Source organism: Melanotaenia boesemani, chromosome 2 (assembly GCF_017639745.1).
Source record: "Melanotaenia boesemani isolate fMelBoe1 chromosome 2, fMelBoe1.pri, whole genome shotgun sequence".
NCBI lineage: Eukaryota > Metazoa > Chordata > Actinopteri > Atheriniformes > Melanotaeniidae > Melanotaenia > Melanotaenia boesemani.
In genome coordinates, this window is record NC_055683.1 from 22,999,653 (window position 1) to 23,021,118 (window position 21,466).

At 40.8% G+C, this 21,466-nt stretch overlaps 2 protein-coding genes across 2 annotated transcripts in view; both read right to left on the reverse strand.

Moving 5' to 3' along the window:
- Window positions 1–21,466, reverse strand: part of LOC121653371 (rano class II histocompatibility antigen, A beta chain-like) — a 168,287-nt gene that overhangs the window by 53,843 nt on the left and 92,978 nt on the right. The window lies entirely within an intron of this gene.
- Window positions 2,822–5,949, reverse strand: LOC121653410 (rano class II histocompatibility antigen, A beta chain-like). The gene is made up of 5 exons (XM_042006889.1): window positions 5,757–5,949; window positions 5,399–5,662; window positions 4,826–5,116; window positions 4,598–4,732; window positions 2,822–4,505 (listed from the first exon to the last, which is right to left on the reverse strand). The coding sequence occupies exons 1-5, from the start codon at window positions 5,803–5,805 to the stop codon at window positions 4,450–4,452; spliced, it is 795 nt and encodes a 264-aa protein (XP_041862823.1). The 5' UTR covers window positions 5,806–5,949; the 3' UTR covers window positions 2,822–4,449.

Below are 21,466 nucleotides of genomic sequence, written 5' to 3' on the forward strand. Positions count from 1 at the left end.
GTAATGTATTAAGCATGGAAGAGATATCATAGAATCTCTCAGTTACATTATTGTCACTGTACACTGTAATTTGATAAGCGTGGGAGAGCTATTATAGAATCTTTCAGTTACAGCCTACCTGAGGGTTAAAAATCCAGTTGCCCAGAGTGGAGCTTGTAGTGTTTCTCTGCTGGGGTAAGTGTCTGTGCTCCAAATACTTTCAAACTCCATGTCCCCCCTGATGCTGATAAAAGATAGGTCCAATACCGCTCTGAGATGTGTCAACAAATAAACCACTTGTTTCACACGTTAATGCACAAATGTTTTTTTTAGAATCAGGACATTCTGTTGTTACTGATAGGGGTAGTATGTTAACCAAACTCTCCAATGCTTTCTGATGCAATACTGCCCCCATCTCAATTAGTTAAGTGGGATTTTGGCCATGACCTTGTTGCTAGTTGTCTCTCAACTTTTGGGCAGGACAGCAGGACAGAGATTTAGTAATCTTGAAAAAATCAGCAGTGAATGATCTGTTGTAGCCTAGGAAGCTGGCCAGGGATCTAATCTCTTTCACTGTCTGGTATTAGTATATCCTCTTCTTTCATAACAAAACACATGTTATGTCAGGGTGCATGTCTACTTTAAGTTTGGTTTATTAGATTTTAGTTATGTTGGTTAAGTTAACTATTAAGTTTCATTATGTTTCTATGCATTTTTCAGTATATATTTTAGTTGAAACATGCACCTTGGTGAATAAATTCTTGCAATTTTGGAAGACCTCTGCCTACTGCCATCTTTCTGCCACTCTGGTCACACAACCTACAACACGGAGCAAATTGATAAATCTGAGCTGTAAAAATCTCTTTTTTACCTAAAGGAATAAGGTTTCAGAACTGAATAGAATTTGCAGCTACTGAAAGTGGCAGCAATTTCTGGGTACCAGGGAAAAAAATCTTTGGACTGAATCAGTTCCTCATTGTTTCTTTGTTCCTTTAAGAATCTGACCTATTTCCTCCTTGGAGTGGGGGAAAAACAGAACAAAAACAAATGGTGCATTCATTGCAGTGCTGCATTGTGTTTTTGGCATGCCAGTCTAAATCTCTACCCAAATAACCTCTGAATCAACATCCATACAGCGGGAAACCTCTATAATTTGCATTTTGTATGTTGTGAGTTACATATTTGCTAAATCAGTATATTGTACATTTACCAAGAATAAAAAACACTTAAAAAATTAAAAATGAAGAGCTTTAAGGTATCAAGTTTTTTTTTCTTGTCTTTTCTTATCTGTGGATTTTATCAGTTTCTCATAGTTTCTTCATTCTTTTATGAAGCAAATTGATGTATCTGTGTAAATCTCTTTTACCTAAAGGAATACGTTTTAAGGACCAAATACAAGTTGTAGCTACTGAAAGTGGCACCAATTTCTAAGAACCAGAGAGAGAGAAAAAAAAAAAACTTACAAAATCTTACAAACTTACAAAAAATGTTTTATTTTCATATACAGTATTTAGATCTAATCAGTTCCTCGTTGTTTCCTCATTCCTTCAAGAATATTTCCTCATTGGAGTCAGGTGCATTCGTTGCAGTGGTGCAGGGCTGCCAACTCTTACGCATTGGCTTTTACACTCATGCGTTTGAGTGGCTTCACACGCTCTCACGCTAAACCTCAGGCACTGAAAAACATTTCAAGAGCAATGCCGGCGAATCGGGACGTTTGGGAGGATTCCAAGTGGGCCGCATTATTCTTGGGCCGGTGTCCTGGTGAAACAAACAAACAAATAAATAAGTGGAAATGAACCTATGATGTGATCTTAGTAATTATGTGAGAAGAATAAATAGCAGTGATGTGTGAATCAATAGTGAAATATCTATTTCTCCTATACCAACATTTATATAACTAAACATTCAAGATAGGAACTATTTATTCTGCAGGCATATGTGAAATAGACACAGCGTCGCAGCAGTGCAGTTCAGTCACTGCTCATTGATCAGTCTAAGATGCAGTGATGAGTGGAGATATTTCAGCTTCACATACAGCAACAATGTGCAGTTTGATGTGTGTGTGTAGGAAAGAAACTTAATCAAACATCAGAGAATCTACCATATCACAGAAGCAGAGGTGACGAGTTGAACTAAAGAGCAGCGGAGGAGGAGCACAGGTGCTGCTAGGAAGGAGTCAGAGTGCTTTGGCGCTGCAGGCAGGTAATATCAGTTACTATCAGAGGGAGAAAATGAGGAGCTGGTTGTATATGTGTAGCACTGTCATTGGTTTATAGGCAAGTGGTTTACACCTGCTGCTGCTTTAAATTTCTGTGTTGATGTTTAAACAGCAGGAGTTTCCTGCACTCTTAAAACTGAGGCTTCCTATTTTGTTCAAATGTGCAGTAATAAATATCAGCCACTCTGGCATTGCCAGTCTAAACCTCTACACAAATAACCTCTGAATCAACAGCTATACAGCGGGAAACTTTTGTAATTTGCATCCTGTATGCTGTGTGCTATATATTGGCTAAATCAGTATACTGTACAGGTTTATTATGTGGTCATAGCCTTAGTTTGTCTGAGATGAATTGTGGCTCAACACTTTGTGACTCAGAAAATCCTCTGCAAATTCCCAAAATATTCCTCAATGCAAGATTACAAAGAATTTAGGCTTTTAAACAATTACAGTGCAAAACCGTGGAGGTGAAGCATCTGTGAACCCGTCATTGATGCAGTGGTGTGTAGAGAACTTTTTATTGAGACACAGTATATGCTGGCAGGGAGGGAAGATATTTGCCTCTAAGATAAGTGTCTGAGGGCGGCAGAGAGTAAGTGGACCAAAAAGTAGACCAACGAGTACAATAACCCAAGCTTTATTTCAATGAACAAGGGAAAACCAGGACAGGCTGAAACAAAAGGAAACACAACAATGCCAATGAGTAATAGCAACCAAGGCGTATATACACTGAGGATGACTAACAGTGAACAGGTGAAGTGAATGAGGTTATTGAACCAGGTGAGCTTAATCAGGGGCAATGAGCACAGAACAAACAAGGGGTTAGACTCTACAATAAGACAAGAAACCAAAAACGCAAAAGACTTAAGGACAAAAGAAACTAAGAAACAGACATAACACAAAGACAAACACCATTAACCAGGACAGTAAATAATTATTTCAGCAGGACAATGTCAGACCACATTTTGCATCACTTCCAAAATTTGGCTTTTTAAAAACATTGTGTATTGCAATCATATCTTGTATTCAGTATGAAAGAAAAGGAAGGATGATGGTAAAAACATCTATATTTTATCTTTTTTATTATCAATATTATTAAGACAGCCTTTAGGAGTGTGTTTCTCTCTACAAGATGATCTCTAGATGTACAGTGAATTTTTACACTGAAAGATGTGATTCTATTTGCATGTTTACTTCTTAGTGGCAATGACTACAATGCATTCAGGCTTTATAACTTATAACTGAAACTGAACTGACTGTTATTTTGTCAATATGTGAAACTACATTTTCAGCAAAAACTGTTTCACACAAACAAACAAAAATAGGAGCTTTATTCTCATTTAGTCAGTTTTAAAGTTTTGTTTTCTTTCTGTTGTCAGGAATGAGGAAAAAGTGTGAAAAATGATTTCAGCTCATAAATCAGACTGCTTTGCAAGCCATTGTCATTACTTTGTATAGTCATGTAAAAAGTTGGTTTTTATTATCTTTTTTCACTCAGTATCTATTGTACAGATTGGTAGGGTGGTTGATGAAGTACACATGGACTCAGGAATAATCTCACCAGTTGTTGGCATATTTACAGTGATTTCAAAGACACATGCTAAACCATGGAGATTAGTTTTTGGTGTTGTTTAAATAAAAATAAAAATTATAACAAAACCCGGCACCAAAACTTACTTAGTAAAACCAGTAGAAGAACAGAATTAAACTTAAAATGATAATTATTTTTTTTAACTTTCTTTCAAAATGAAATACTATCATTACCTTCAGTGTTCAAAAGATTACTCAATGGAAACCTTTCAAAACTTCCATATTTTTTTCCTCACCAAATTACACCTGAACAGCCATTATGTTCCTACAAATTGATTTGGATGGCATTGCACGCTCTTTCCAGTCTGGACCCTCAACTTTTGGGCTACGAAAAGTGGACCACATTAAAATGTACAGGAAAACTTGAACAAAATTAAATTAAGGGAATGAACTATTTTAAAAGTTAAATCTGTTGTTATTTCTGTAGAATGTAACCGATAAGTATGCAATAGCAACAATAATGAAAAATAATTCTAATTCAGTTAACACACAAGCCATATGTTACATTGTTAAGCTTTTCTAACTTCATTCTAGAAAAAATACAAAAAGGTACCAAATGTATTTTGAGTGTGCAGCAGAAAGCCAGGAAGCAGACCAAAGCTCAACTCAAGACATATATTCAGAACATCATGGACTGTCTATAATAATAATGGTGTTTGTTAAAGTTGCTCTGTTCCAGCAGCAGGAAGATGTTCCAAAGGAATCACTGTTTGTCCTGTGGAAACAAAGATAGGGACATTTTTTTAAAACTCAACTGTATATTCACAGCACTGTATAAGTTTGTTACATTTAGCTTGATGTCCTCACCTCGGCAGAATATAATGTGTGCAGCTGATTTTTTCTTATAGTAAATCAATCCAGAGCTTAGAATAACTAAACCAAATATGAGTACACATAGTCCAGCAATTATGTGAATTTGTGCTTCAGCAGAGAGGGAGTCTTCTAAAGCAGTCAGGAAACAAAAGAATTTTTATGAAGCATCTGTACATTGTACTTTTTTTTTCCTTCCAAATTTAATCAAAGAGTCAAACTTACCCCAGACCAAGATTTTTGGTTCAGAAAGACTGACGTGTTCAACCATGCAGGTGATTTTGTCTCCTAAAGTTAGAGTGTACTCCAGGAATAAATGCATCTGGTAGTTAAGATCCCCGTCATCCATCACATCAGAGTAAGTGACTCCTGTTGTCACTTCTTGTTTATTTTGCAACCACTTCATCCTGACTTGTTTTGGGTAGAAGTTATAGGCGCTGCATACAAGCTTGGCTGGGTGTCCACTGGGCTGCTTCACTAACTTAACGCTAACAATGGGTGGTGTGGTGAGATCTCCTAGAAAATAAAAAAAATATCTGTCTACCCTTTCTGTTCCTGAAAAAAACATTTTTTTAGCATGATGTATACTTAGACTGATTTCAGTTTAGCATGATGTGACTCAAAACTGCACTATGACAAATGCTGAAAAGTAACAGTATTCACTGTAAAAACTATAATTCCTGTATTGTGTTTTTCATGCATGACATACAATCTAAGTACAGTAACAATATTTAAAATTATATATATTTTTATTTTCTAAAACATTTTTAGAGAAGAACAAATGAAAATAAAACTTACCTAGGCTTTGGACAAGTTGTAGCGTGTCTTCACAAAGCAATGTCTTTTCATATTTTCTGAGAGCAAAATCTAAAGGATTATTAAAATTGCTTAAATTTGCTATTGCAGAAGGTGTAAATCCAGTCCAGTTGCCTCTTGTGCTATTGTATTCCAGCATAAAATATTGGTTATAACCAAATTTTAATATAAACTCTGTATCTTTAAAGTTTGGACCTCTGAATGTACAACATGCTGCGGACTGGAAGTAATCTTCATCAGAGAAAACTGCAATAAAAAACAAAGAAAACGTATAAATCCCAAATAACTAAAACTAAACTGAAAGTTATACTCATTTAGATAAAATATTGATGAGACTCACCTGGAGTGAAAAGAGATAAAACCAAACAAAAAACACGATGGATGTGCATGTTTCCTCATGAGTTGACAAGCAAACTAACAAAGCTTCTTCTGTGTGCAGCACTTATGTTTTGTCAGATAGGAGGAAGTACAAGCAGCTATTCTTTGTGTCAATAAAGTCAAAGAATGTATTTTCATTTTTGTCGAGTTGAAATGCCTCTGCATGACATCAGTGACAGGTATAATACTTTTACCAGTCATTACTAATTTTAATCTGCTTTAAAGATGATAAACACCATTATTGACTCATACTTGATTTGTGTTTTACCAAATGACTGATTCTCTAAGGAAGTTAAATATCATGATAAGCCAATCAGAGGCAGACTTTGGCAAGTGTGTGCAACCCACACTCAAAGTCACATACACACGAATGACAAAGAGACACATGCAGCAATAATGATTTCAGAGAATACGGCGCTTGTGTTTTTAAACTGAAAGCACAGACAGTACTTTGAAATGAACACTATGCTCAGAAACTACATGTATCCCCACACAGATTGTAAGCAATTCCAATCAAGGGATGAAGGTATCAATATCCTTAGTATCGATACTTTGAAATCTGCAAATCAAAATATTGGATTGAATACTTTCTGAATATCACAATAACAACTGTGGTAATACAAAACATGCTATTTGTTTTAACTTCTTAGAGCTTAAGGTAATAAAATTACGTGCAAAAACTAGTCCTAATATATTCCATCCATGTCTTCTATGTTACATAATGATGGTAGCCTATCAAATGTCAGAGCTGAAAACTGCACAGTTAATGGGTTCGACACATGGGAGGCGACGTCGCTCTTTCTCCATTCATTTCCTATGGAACCTGTGTGATGAGGCGGAAATCGCTGCCTCCTCCAGCCAAGCGACAGGCGACATTCGTGCATGTGAAATGTTACACTCGTTCATGTATACGTGCACATGGGGGGCTTGCAACGCAACACAAGAAAATAGAAAAATATTCACTTTTTGTCGCTGTCACATGACACTACAACCAATCAGCGAGGGGCTTCATGGACTGACCAACGAGGGCAGGCTAGACAGTGCAATCTGCAACACTTTGAACATGGAAGAATAGATAAGTTTAGCTGTGTCTGACTATCCCACGTTTTACAATAGGCTACTTCACAAAGATTATAGAGATGCAAACAAAAAGGTATCTGCGTGGTGCCAGAGTGAATTAGTCTGAACATAGGTTCTGGATTGATCTGGATCAGCCTTGAGGTCCATCAAATGATGATATTCACGATGCTGCTTCCTATTTTGTAAACTCGGATGAACCCAGGGTTGTCTTTCTTTTATATAGTAAACAGCAAGATTTTTGCCAATTCGTGCCATATCTTTTGACTCTTCATCTGTCATACTTTGTCATGTCATGAACAGGTTTGAAAATGTCAAAATCCCCACCAATATCATAACCAATCAACTTTTTTAAGAAAAGCGAACTTAGAGCGCGATGCACGGCACTGCTGCCATCGCTGCTGTTTGGCGCATCTCATATGTTTGGTTTCATGAAGGTTGCGATGAGTTTCGCCTGTCGCAATCGTTAGTTGCCTTCCGTGTGTCTTCCCCATTAGTCACCCACTGCGCAAGGTGACGTGTTAACAACATCTTTACCAAGTCATATTGGATGTCCAATTTTTGTCCCCACAAGGTGCAGACTGTGACGCCAGATGACGTCTTTGTTCCAACATCTAAATAATGCCAAGTATTGATGTTCATGGGACGTCTGAATGTGGGGCTAATTGTAGTCAAAATGTGGTCGCTGTGGACGTCTTTTCTATGTCATCTTTGAACTTATTTTAAACATTCTTTGCTGCTTCTGAGCTCTGTCCAATATTCTTCTGAATGTGACGAATTCTATCGTAAGGTAATTCAAATAGAAACTAAGATCACTAAGATATATTATTTCCCCATTTTAGGTTATGGGGAAGATGTCGGAATTCACTGTTATACAGTCTAGTGGCTAAAAAAACAAGGATCTCCTGAACCTGTGATCTGCAGCCTCCCACTGTTTCTGACTTGTCAAGGTGCTGTGGAGGGGATGGACACTTGTAATGACTGTGTGGGAAAGAAATGACTAAGAAATAACATAAGAAAAAAACTTTATTTATCCATTAATTTAATCGCCTCAGGGGCACAAAACTGTAAATGCATACAAAAGTATAATTCCGATTTCGAACCTGCTGCTGAGCTAAAAAGATCCCGGAAAACTGGCATTCCACCCTTTGGAAACACATGGGACAGTTACACACAGACTGACAAAAACAGAGAAAAATCACAATTCATTCAACACTCAATTTCAATCTTATTTTTGTTAATTAAACAGCAGAGAGAGTTGACACTGGTGGTAGTGGTGATCAACACTGGTTGTAAAAGAAATTACACAGCCCACACAGCTGCTTTCACAACGATGCTCCGTCACAGACTTGGCGTGTCTGCAGCACAGCGAGTTACTTACTAAAATGTTTCCAAACCAACGCAAAAGATCAAGCTGGTCCGTTATAGCTTACATGGTGTATGTACGTCACTTGAGGTGCACATTAATCTGTGCAAACTTACACATATTTTTCTTGTATTAGGAGTTACCACTAATGTGAAAAGTCTGCAACCAGCCCACAGTGGCAAACCGCTGAGACCGTTGAGGAAACGGTAACTACCGCTACAGAAACGGCAAGTGCCATTGCAGAAACGGTAACTGCCGTTGTAGTGAGAGTGGCTGGCCTGGATCTTAGCATCTCTCTCTCCCCGCAGCCATCCTCCCCTCACCCTCCCTCTGCTTGTAGCTGTTGAGAACAGCTGCACAAAACTAACGTTACTCCATCTGCGATCGACTTGTTTTGCCTCACGTCAGGTCCCGGATGTGTGGCACAAAAGTTTGAATTTCAGATCTGAATTTGAATTTCAGATCTGAATTTGTATTTGAATATATTTGAATGGAGAGAACTGAAACTGAACTATGAAAATGAATTAGGGAATGAATTTTTTCAAATACAAAAGTTTCAACTTTACCAATATACACATTCAAAAAACAAAGATTCAATATCAAATATGGTAATTTGGATTCAGTTTTTTTAAGCAATTATTCAAACAGGCATATTCAGATTCAAATTGAATGATTCAAATTCAAATATAAAGAATTCAGATTCGCTCCCCAGTGGCACAAAGCTTATCCCATATCCTCCACCTCCACTTCTTTGTGGTGCATGCTTCAGATGCTCAGATGCATGCATCCTTATAAAGTCTTCTGTTGCTGACTCGCTATGTTTCATGATTCCAGCTGCATGAATAAAAAAGCAAAATAATTAGAAATATGGAAAGGCAAAAATATGTTGCTGTGACATCCACTAGCAATGCTGGTATAATACAATACCATCTCAGCAAATGTCAAGATAGTCATGGTAGTTGCATGGTAGTTAAGATAGTCAGTTGGCACTGCATTTGACAGTTTTTGCCAATCATTTTCGCACTTATCTCAACAATGTCCACTTTTTCAAAACGCTCCCATTTGTTTTACTAACACACGGGAGCACAGCAGTAAACATTAACTGACTAGCTTGCTAGTAGCCTGAAATAGTTTGAATCTCATGTGGCAATGTTTTGACTGTGAGCATAACTGCTGGGTGACTGAGAAGTAACTGCCAACTGACCAAGTTGCTTTTATGTGTTTGCTAGATGCATACATGTAAATGTATTTTTACACACTTGTCGATCGTTTTCAAGATTCATTCCAATTCAATTTTAACACTGAAATGAAATGAAATGAATGAAATGAAAAATACTTTATTAATCCCAAAGGGAAATTCAATATTGTAGTAGTAGTAATTTTTTAGTAAAACAATCACATTAATTAATTAAGGGCGTTGTTCTTCAGCCTGATAGCTGCTGGAAGGAAGGATCTTCTGTATCTCTCTGTCTTGCATCGGACTTGAACAAGCCTCCCACTGAACACACTCTGTTGTTTCGTCACGGCGTTGTGTAGGGGGTGTGAAGGATCTTCCATTATCTTTGTCAGCTTGTACAGAATTCTTTTTTTGATGATCAACTCCAGCGGCTCCAGAGTTATTCCAAGCACAGAACCGGCTTTCTTGATCAGTTTGTTAATTCATTTCAAGTCTCTGGTTCTGATGCCGCTGCCCCAGCAGATTGCTGCAAAGCTGATTGCACTTTCAACAACAGACCTGTAGAACATTTGCAACATTTTGGTGCAGACGTTAAAAGATCTCAGCTTCCTTAAGAAGTAGAGTCTGCTCTGACCTTTCTTGTAAATGTACTCAGTGTTGCTTTTCCACTCAAGTCTGTTGTCCAGCTGAACTCCAAGGTACTTGTATTCCTCCACCACCTCCACCTCCTCTCCCATGATGGAAACACTTCTATGTGTGTTCTTGTTCCTCCTGAAGTCAACAATCATCTCCTTTGTTTTCTTGGTATTCAAGATGAGATGATTGTCACCGCACCATTTCACAAACTGACCAACCAGTTCTCTGTACTCTGCTTCTTGTCCATCACTGATACACCCAACAACTGCTGAGTCATCAGAGTATTTCTGCAGATGACAGAACTCAGAGTTGTACTGGAAGTCTGAGGTGTACAGCGTGAATAGAAATGGTGAAAGTACAGTCCCTTGTGGTGTTCCAGTGCAGCTGACCACCATCTCAGACACACAACCTTTCAGTCTCACAAACTGTGGTCTGTTTGTGAGGTAGTCGTAAATCCAGGTGGTTGTGGAGGGATCCACCTGGAATTTCTGCAGCTTCTCACACAGCAGAGCAGGCTGAATCGTATTAAAAGCACTTGAGAAATCAAAGAACATGACCCTCAAAGTGCTGCCTGACTGGTCCAGATGAGAGTGGGCTCTCTGAAGCAGGTATATGATTGCATCTTCAACCCCAAGCCCATTACGGTATGCAAACTGTAATGGGTCCTGAAAGGTGTTCACCTGCTTGCTGAGGTGAGCCAGTAAGAGTCTCTCCAGGACTTTCATGACGTGAGATGTCAGGGCGACTGGTCTGTAGTCTTTTGGTTCAGCTGGTTGTGGTTTTTTAGGCACTGGAACAAGGCAGGATGTTTTCCACAGCACCGGGATTCTTTTCTGGCTCAGGCTGGTGTTGAACAGGTGCTGGAGAATCGGACATAGCTGTTTTGAGCAGGTCTTGAGAACTCTGGGACTGACACCATCTGGACCTGCAGCCTTGTTCTGGTTCAGTTTCACCAGTTGTTGCATGACTTGGTTACAGGAGACAGACAGAGTGGAGGTGGAGGCAGAGGAGGTTTCAGGAAGTCCTGATGTGGAGGGAGATGAGGTTGTGTCCAGGTCCTTGACTGAGCTGCAGGGTGACAGAGTGGAGGTGTGACAGGAAAGCTGTGGGCTCATGGAGGGTGTGTGGCTAGTTGGGGTTGAAGCAGGAGGTGAGCTAAACCTATTGAAGAACATGTTCAGTTCATTCGCTCTGTCCAGACCTCCATCAGTCTGATCCTCCTTTATCCCGAAGCCAGTGATCTTCTTCATTCCTGACCACACATCCCTCACATTGTTTTTCTGAAGCTTACTTTCCAACTTCTTCCTGTAGTCCTCCTTGCACTTTTTCATTTGTGTTTTAAGTTGTTTTTGTGTGGACTTCAATAACGCCCTGTCTCCATCCCTAAAAGCTTTCTTTTTGATGTTCAGCAGCTTTTTCAGGTCACTGGTGATCCAGGGTTTGTTATTGGGGAAGCACCTCACTGTTCTTGTTGGAACGGTGCTGTCCACACAGAAGTTAATATAATCTGTCACACACTCAGTCAAGGCATTGATGTCATCTCCATGAGGTTCACATAGGACGTTCCAGTCTGTAGCCTCGAAGCATCCTCTCAGAGCATCTTCAGCTTCATTAGACCAGGTTCTAATAGCCTTTCTAATGACTGGTTGTTGCTGAACGATGGGCTTGTAGGAGGAGGAGAGAAGGACTAGGTTTTGGTCTGATCTTCCTAAAGGTGGCAGGGCAAAGGAGCTGTATGCATTTTTAATATTTGCATAAAATAAGTCCAACGTTTTGTTTTCTCTGGTGGAGCAGCTGACAAACTGAAGGGAAGAGCTGTAATGACACTTGTAGCCAGAGCAGGTTTTAGGTAGTTTAAGACAACAAAACGAAAACACCCAACGCTATAAATACCCAATTACACATAAAATTAAATTGACTGAACTCACCTTCAACTTCTGAGCAGATCGGAATGATGTATGAACAGTTGCTTGCTTCAGTTAAAGCATCAGCCGTAGAACTGCAGGCCGACCGGCGTTGACTGGTTGAGTTGTGATGATGTGCTGTCTAAGCCAATTGGAGTGGCATTAACTGGTTCAAATGATACCAGTTGTGTTCAACTCCGCCCGCTAATTTCACACACATTAAACTTCAGCCAGGAGGCGTGGTTGTGAAAACATAATGGCACAAGACTGTGGTGCAGACTGTCTTTAAAAAGAGGGTGCAGAGCATATTGATGTCAGTTATAGCCAGATGGTTACCACAAACTGTGGTTCCAAATCCCAATATAAAGTGAATAAGAAAGTGAAAATGTAAAATAAAATATTGTGTTCTCAATAAAAAAAAAAAAAAAAAAAAAAAAAAAAGTTGAATCCATTAAAAGTGTTGATAACAGGTTTGATATTATTTGTCCTAAATAAAAAAAATCCTGCATTTGTGTCAGTTTCCTGCACCCGTGTTGGACGTCCATATGACCCCAAAAAAGTTACAGAGTCTGATGTTCAGATATTAAACTGTATATTGATATCAAAGTGGGGTCATGGTTAGACGTCAAAGTAGCAGAACAGTTTTTTACGTCATATAGATGTCCAGAATTGGTCATGGACCGACAGATACAATATAGACGTGATCTGCACGTCCATCAGACTTCAAATTTTTAGTGGGCAAGCACTGCCTTTTTCATAACTCTGTTAAACATGGCTTGAACATGGGATGAATTTTTTTTTCTAAAACCCATTAATTTTCTGACATTCGACTGAGTGATGAAAAAAAGTATGGATACTTGTTTTATTAACATCTAGTCACGAAGAAACTAAATGGGTTACAGACATCTGTTATAGACTATTTTTCAAGTGCAGAAGAGATATATTCAAATGTGTGTGTGTGTGTGTGTGTGTGTGTGTGTGTGTGTGTGTGTGTGTGTGTGTGTGTGTGTGTAGACTTTTCTGAGTTGTTGACTAATGTGAGCTGAACTCACATCACAATCACAGATAATTATAACTGACATGATGTTTCAAATTAAAATAGTTTTTGTTCATAAAGACAAAGAAAGGAGATAAATATTGTCACAAACAGTATAAAAGCAAAAGTGGGAAGGCGGTCTAGAAAATTCTGATATCTTTGTCTGCTTGATGCCACATATTTTCTTTGCTTTATACTCCGTTTACTGTTGGAAATGTGTTTACCTGTGTGTGCATTTACATGTCTATCGGGGTAAAGGAGAAGTGTAAATGTGTGACCATCGTCATCAAATCCACTCCTCAAGATTCACCATTCTGTATGTTTTAGTATGTATCTGCTTCAACACACCTGACTCATCTCAATGGGTCATTAATGGGCTGGTGCAGAAGTTGTTGGAGAACCCCTTTATTTGAATTGAGTGTGTTTTGGGGAAAGTAATCATAAAAAATGTTATCTAATCTTCTACAACAACTAAAACTACCTTCAGTGGTACCTTTCAATGGTACACACGTGGACAAAATTGTTGGTACCCTTCGGTTAATGAAAGAAAAACTTACAATGGTGACAGAAATAACTTGAATCTGACAAAAGTAATAATAAATAAAAATTCTATGAAATTTAACCAATGAAAGTCAGACATTGCTTTTCAACCGTGCCTCAACAGAATTATTAAAAAAAATAAATAAATAAACTCATGAAAGAGGCCTGGACATAAACGATGGTACCCCTAGAAAAGAATGAAAATAATGTGACCAAAGGGACATGTTAGTCCTAGGTGTGTCCACTAATTAGCATCACAGGTGTCTACAATCTTGTAATCAGTCAGTGGGCCTATATATAGGGCTACAGGTAGTCACTGTGCTGTTTGGGGACACGGTGTGTACCACACTCAACATGGACCAGAAGGAAAGAGTTGTCTCAGGAGATTAGAAAGAAAATTATAGACAAACATGTTAAAGGTAAAGGCTTTAAGACCATCTTCAAGCAGTGACTACAATTGCACATATTATTCAGAAATTTAAGATCCATGGGACTGTAGCCAACCTCCCTGGACGTGGCTGCAGGAAGAAGACTGATGGCATATCAAATAGACAGATAATACGAATGGCAACAAAAGAGCCCAGAAAAACTTCTAAAGAGATTACAACCGTCGTTGTTTGAGCCAAAGTGGACTTAATGGGAGATGAACAAGGATGCCATTGTTGAAAACAAATCATAAAAAAGCCAGATTTGAATTTGCCAAACTACATGTTGACCAGCCACAAAGCTTCTGGGAGAATGTCCTATGGACAGATGGGACAAAAATGGAACTTTTTGCCAAGGCACATCAGCTCTATGTTTACAGATGGAAAAATGAAGCATATCAAGAAAAAACACTGTCCCTACTGTGAAACATGGAGGAGGCTCTGTTATGTTCTGGGGCTGCTTTGCTGCATCTGGCACAAGGTGTCTTGAATCTGTGCCGGTACAATGAAATCTCAAGACTATCAAGAGATTCTAGAGAGAAATGTGCTGGCCAGTGTCAGAAAGCTTGGTCTCAGTCGCAGGTCATGGGTCTTACAACAAGACAATGACCCAAAACACAGCTAAAAACACCTAAGAATAGCTAAGAGGAAAACATTGGACTATTCTAAAGTAGCCTTCTATGAGCCCTGACCTAAGGGAGATTTCTTCTGTTGTCATCTTGAAGGTTCTCCTGGGGTTTGCGCGGTGAGGATGATTTAGCCATTTGTTTTTTTTTTCTTGTGGACATGAATGGGAGCTATTATTGTGAAGCGGCTTCCTGTTGGTAGCTTCCGGTGGAGCGTGGTGCCGATGGGTGAGTTCACTCCATGCTGGTGATAGGCACTTGAAGCTGCTGTGGCCACGACTCCAGTGGGAGCGTGTGTGTGTGTGTGTAAAGGTGATGGTGACCTGAACTTTTAGGCTGCAGCTGCATAGGGCGCTCTGGCCTAGGGGCAACCCTTTGTGAGGCGGAGGACGTACCTCTAGAAGGTTGAGAGGGTGATGCAGGCTGGGTGCCTGTAGTCCTCCCCTGTGACGCCGCCACTGGTTCTTACACCCTGGTGGGGGTGTAGAAGGTTCGCAGGCGTGTGGAGGCTGCGCATGTTCAGGCGCCTCTCCTTACTTATTTATTGCCTTTGCTGCTTCGTGGTGATTTGAGTGCCTGTATTCTGTAGCATGGGGGGGTGAACTCGCCGTCGGCCCCCTTTCGGTTGTGGTGGCCGGGAGGGTTCGCTCGTGGTTTGTGGTGAGGGATTGATCTGGTCTGTTTTGTGTGTTTGAGTTTCAAAATCATTGGGAGTGATTTTGAAACTTTTAGGAGGGGTGTGTTACGGCCCCTGCTTGTTGCAGACAGCTGTGGCCATTTGTGCTGCTGATTAGGGACTGCAGAGCGCTGCCTGGAGTGGCTGAAGCCAGCGTCTCTGTCCCCGCCCCCTCTGATTGGCATTCCCCTGGACCAGTCAGGCTGCTGCTTGTGTGGAAGCTCCGGCTGAAAAGGCTGCAGCTGAGGCCGGTCTGGAGGGGAGAAGCCAGAAAGGCTCAGGCCGCTTTTCCCCTCACATTGTGCACCGGGTGTGTGCGGGTGTCGCGACAACCTCCTTTGTCACTGTGGGTGCTTTAAGGGTTTAGTGTCTGTTTGCGGTTATGTCTTCGTTTGCACTAGGTGAGTGTTGGGTATATGTTTTGGTTTGTTTCTTTCTGCAGGTCCGCTAACCCCAGCACACTTTTACTTTGTGTTACAGGTTTTCATTCACTGTTTCATGGGATTTTGAAATAAATGTGCCTAATTTTAATTCACCATCTGTCCTCACTGTTTTCTTTTGTTACTCCCTTTCATACCCCTGAGTCGGGTCGTAACAATCCTATTGAGCATCTTTGGAAGGAGCTGAAACATGCCGTCTGGAAAAGATATCCTTCAAACCTGAGACAACTGTAGCAGTTTGCTTATGAGGAGTGGGCCAAAATACCTGCTGAGGTGGAGAAGTCTCATTGACTGTTACAGGAATCGTTTGATTGCAGTGATTGCCTCAAAAAGTTGTGCAACAAAATATTAAGTTAAGGGTACCATAATTTTTGTCCAGACTTGTTTCATGAGTTTATTTTTTTTAATAATTCCGTTGAAGCATGGATGAAAAGCAATGTCTGACTTTTATTGGTTAAATTTCCTAGAATTTTTATTTATTATTACTTTTGTCAGATTCAAGTTATCTTTGTCACCATTGTGAGTTTTTCTTTTATTAACCAAAGGGTACCAACAATTTTGTCCACGAGTGTTGTTATATTAAATAGATTTTTAAGAGAGCTTTAAATAGAGAGAGCCTCAGTTTTTTTTGTTTGTTTGTTTTTTCAGAGGACAGTCGTAGGCATAATCACTGGTAAATGGAGGACTACAATCTAGTCCTCCGAGCCAGAAATCTCTTGTGACCAAACATGATCTAACATAACCAGAAAAAGAAACAACCGGAACACAACACCCAGCATGGAAGAGGATATACACGAGGAGGATATGATGGTGGTCTTGGGACTATTGTTAACAGAAAAAGCCAGAGCTGAAGAGAATATCCGACTGGAGACAGCGTGAACACAGACTTTACATCCTTCCTTGCTCTCCAGTCAACACACTCTCTGACTGGCTACTTTCCATTTCAAGTCACTATCCACACAGTCACAAGACGGAGTCGTTGGCTTTCCACACACACATACATACATATATATATATATATATTTCTGATTGTCTGCCATGACCACTTCTGAGCCAATTATCAGGATGAATTGTTCTTAAAACACCCCAGACAAAATTTTGACAATTTGAGCTTGACATTTTTATAGGAAAATCATATAAGACTCAAGGTAATTGGGCGTTTGCTATCCTTGGTCGGGAAGGGGCAAAATTAGAACAAAAACAGTCCGATAAGCTTTATGTGTGTACCAGGCCTTCTCTGCTGATATCTAAGGCCAACTGCTGGTTACACTTGTAGTCCAGCAGACCAGAAAAAAAACACTTACAAATTCTGTAGAGATGTTTTTTTTTTTTTTAATATCTTTAGATCTAATCAGTTCCTCATTGTTTCCTCATTCCTTCAAGAATATTTCCTCATTGGAGTCAGGTGCATTTGTTGCAGTGGTGCAGGGCTGCCATCTTACACATTGGCTGTGACACTCATGCATTTGAGTGGCTTCACACGTTCTCACGCTAAACCTCAGGCACTGAAAAACATTTCAAGAGCAATAATATCGAATAATCGGGAGGTTTGGGAGGTTTCCCAGTGGGCCAAAATTCTCTTGGGCCGGTGTCCTGGTGAAACAAACAAACAAAGAGCCAGCAGTCACCTTTCATACACACCAAAGAGTGTATTCACTTGATCTTAATGTAATTCTTTATACATTTTGTTAGAGCATATGTTCGTTTACTCCTAAAACACACAATGGGGTAGTCAAAACGATGGTTAATGAAGTAACTTACCGCAGGTTGGTGCGCCATAGCGATAGCTGCCAAGAGGTTCGACAAGAGAAACTCTGGAGACGTTGGTCTCACGACCATTCACTCTGATTGGCTCAACTATTGATGACCCACGTTGGGCTCACAACCATTCACTCTGATTGGTTAAGCCCCCCCCCCTCCCCCCCTGTGCTCTCACATCTTCAGACACAAGTTAGTTTTGGCACAAATATCTCGTAAGGAATGAGCCAAAAGTCAGGCCGCGTTTTATCACGCTGTGACTCGCGAGAGCACATTTGTGACTTGCAGCAGCAGATTCAGGAAGTTGTAATCGCTAAGTTGAGGTTGTAAAGCAAAATGAACACTTGAAAAAAAATTTAATTACAAGTAAACTATGGAAGATAATTTGTCAGATGGACTATTTTTTCTCTGTAACTTCAAATTCGGTTCACGTGTGTGAGTTTTCTTTACAGCAGAAAATTTTGACATACAAGTTCAGATTTTTGATGCTCAACTTCTCACATTGTATTCTACAAGTTTTCACATTAAATCTACAAGTTTGTTCATTTTGGCACATTTTTACCTTCATACAGAAAGGCTCATGGTGCTGGTGTACTAACGTCTCTAAGGTTTTGAGCTTTTAGTGTGCTCTGGGTTTCCCTTTGCAGGAGTAATAAGCTTGTGAAAAGCCTTTTCCCCTTTCCTTACTGTCTGCTTGTGCATCTTTTGGCCCTTCTCTGTTAAACTATGCTCCCTGGAGCTAGACCCCGCTTGTGGCATTTCTATGGGTTTGTCTATTTCTTCAGCAGGTGATACCATTGTGCTGAATTGGTGTGTATATCTTTCAAGTGTGTGTGTACTCTATTCATATGAGTATTTGGCTTAAACTTAAAATTAAACCCGCAAATTAAAGATCACACTTGTAAACTTATTACGATTAGCAGCAACCCACATAGACTTAATGTGCTGCTGATACTCTCAACCGGACAATTTACCCACAAACAATTACAATACTCAATTAGGATATCGTGTTGCTTATAGTTTAATTTCTGAGCTTTACAATGCTGAGTATTTATAACAATGACACAATAAAATCACAGCTGATTTAACAAAATATTAAGTTGACACTTTATGTTGACTAAGAGTGCGTTCTCAGTCTGCCAATGAATCAACCTGTTTGAGTCAGTCTATAGAATCAGATTTTACTCTTCATTCAGCCAATTTTCTTGGTGCTGTAGTGCCTGGGTAATATTGAGGCATTTTAAAGATCCTTACTCACAGATTGATGAAGATAATAGTGCAGAGCATGAAAGCTGAGCTGTAGCGTTGAGTTTTCACTGTAGCAGCCCTTGGCATCAATAAATGAGAAGAGAGCTTCTAACGGGTGTAGTACCTTATTTGTTCTCTTCTGAGGTGTGCAGGAACAGCCTGAACGCCTCCAGCTTCTTATCTCGAACACCCTGAAAACTCTGAGCTATGTTGTCGGGGTCTCCCTGGTAGGGTCACCCATGGCAAACAGGTGTCTAGAGGAGGGACCAGATGAAGCGCTGCTCAAACCACCCCTATGATGATGACAAACAACGGACCCAGGTATCACTTGCCTGGACGTGGGTCACCAGGCTCCCCTTGGGAGCCAGGCCTAGAGGTGGGGCAAGGAGGCGAGTGATGGGTATTTTTCTATCATAAAATAAGACACAAAGAACTCAGAGCGAAGTCAGCTTCATCGCGATGGGGAGAGACGGTGGTTCAGCACTCAGAGAGTGTCTGGTGTCAACTCCGAAGTCTCAACCCCAGTGCAGCCTCTTTATTGAGCAGCTATCACACTTCAGTAGAGCAAGCAAAGTTCTCGCAAAGTTCAAACAGGGAAACACATCAGCATACAACACTTTATGACCCTTATCACACAGAGCTGTGACCACCACATCCTGTCCTCTGCAGGGTGGGTGAGACCGCAAATCATTACCCATCCTTAAGGGAGAAACTTTAAACTGTTAACTTTAAACTGTCAACTTTGCTTACTCTAACAGCGAGTGCTTGGTTTGAAAGGCTTGAAAGGGAGACATGCCTTATATATATATATATATATATATATATATATATATATATAAAGTATATGGTCCAAATGATATCAAAGATACATGTGTATATATATATATATATATATATATATATATATATATGGGGGAGGGGGCTTATGGGGGGTGAAGTCTCCTCTCCTTCTCTTTCTCTCTCCCCCTGCCAAGGGCTCCTTCGGGGTGGGTGGGGGCACTGTGCCTTGGCACCGACCACGACATGTGTGTGCAACCTGGGTCTCTCTGGTCCCCTGGTGTGGTGGCGTGGGCTGCTGGGGGTAGGTGGGCGTCCGGAGTGCTGCGTTGGGCTCTGCGCCATGCTGGGCCTTTGCCCTTCTGCCCTTGGGTGGTCTTGGGGAGGCAGGGGCACCTACGGTGGCCAGCTGAGTAGTTGGCTGCTTGGGAGAGAGATCTCTCTCCCGGTTGTGCCCCTCCCCACGCCCCTCTCCTCCCCCGCCACCCCACATCATACACACCACACATAGGGCTCTTTGGGGCGGGTGGAGGCGGTGGGTTTGGCTGAGGAGTCCCCATTGCGGGATCTCCCAGTGGACATCTGCAACTGCCGGCCCCACTAGATTTTAATCACAACCTAGACATCAAAATACATTTAGGGTCTCAGGGGGTCAGGCACATGGGCTGTGGGTGGGCGGACAGGAGTCCTTCCTCTATCCCCTCTCTTTGTGACCTCTCCCCCCGATTTTATTTACACATTAGACACTACCACATTTAACATTTTTGCACTAGACACATAACACACACACACACACACACACACATTAAGGGAGTGGGAGGGGGACCTACAGACATGTTTTTTTCCTTGGTGTGCGTGGCCGGCAGTGGTTTTGGGGCGGTAGGGCCCCGTCGGGTTCCTGGGCGGGGCTCTGCTGGGGGTAATGGTTGGCCCATGGGCCTGTGGGGTGCCTGCCCTCTGTGCGACCTGCACCCGGTGCCTGCTGGGCCTGCTCACCATCACCCTGTTCTGCCCGGTGCCCCTGCCCCGTTGGGACTCTGGTCTGGGGCCCCTCTGCTCTGGTCTGAGGGGGCCGCTGCTCTGTCTGCTTTGGCCATACTGGGCTTGGTACTCTGTGGACCTGCTGGGCCTTTGGGGCCTCGGGCTCCCCTCATCCCCCACTGATGCTTCGGGGTGTGGCGTGATCACGGCCCCCTTGTAAGCATACATTTCTTCCTTGTTGCATGGCCCCACACATACATGTATGCTCACAAACTTGTTCGTCTCTCCATCCGCTTCTGACTAGATGTTGCTGATGTTTGTGTTGGTATGTTTCTCTGCAGGTAGGTTTGATGACTACTGTACTTTTTCATATCATGATTATCCTATTTTTCTTTATGTATTATGTAGTACTGTGGTAGTCTATATTGTTTTTTGTGGTGTGTTTTAGGCAGGATAGACAACTGTTATTTCCACATTTTAATCCTGTCCTTTTCTCCCTTTTTCCCCTCTTCCTCTATCTCCCTGTCATTAAAAGACTAAAAAAAATAAGATTACAATAAAAATAATAAAAATATCAAGGGCAGCCATGTATATAACATGTCTCCCTTGGTAGAGCAACTCTGTCAAGCAAAATATGGCACGGACCACCGTTCTGTATGTTCTGTAGGATGCTGGACAGGACAGGGTTAAAAAAAAGAAAAAGTCTGCTGCATAGATTACGTTCTGCCGAGGTGAGGATGTTAAACTAAATACTTTTAATATTTCTTTTACATTCTACATTGATAAATAGTTTTTTCTATCTTTGTTTTGGCAACACAAACAGTGATTTCTGTGGAACACATCCTGCAGCGGGAGCAACACAGCAGCTTTAACAAACATCATTATTACTATAAACAATGCATGATGTTCTGAATATATGTCTTATCTTGGGCTTTGTTTGGCAGGTTGGAGATGAGTTTCAGCTTCTTAGCCTTATGCTGCACATTCTTCTTAAAAATACATTTG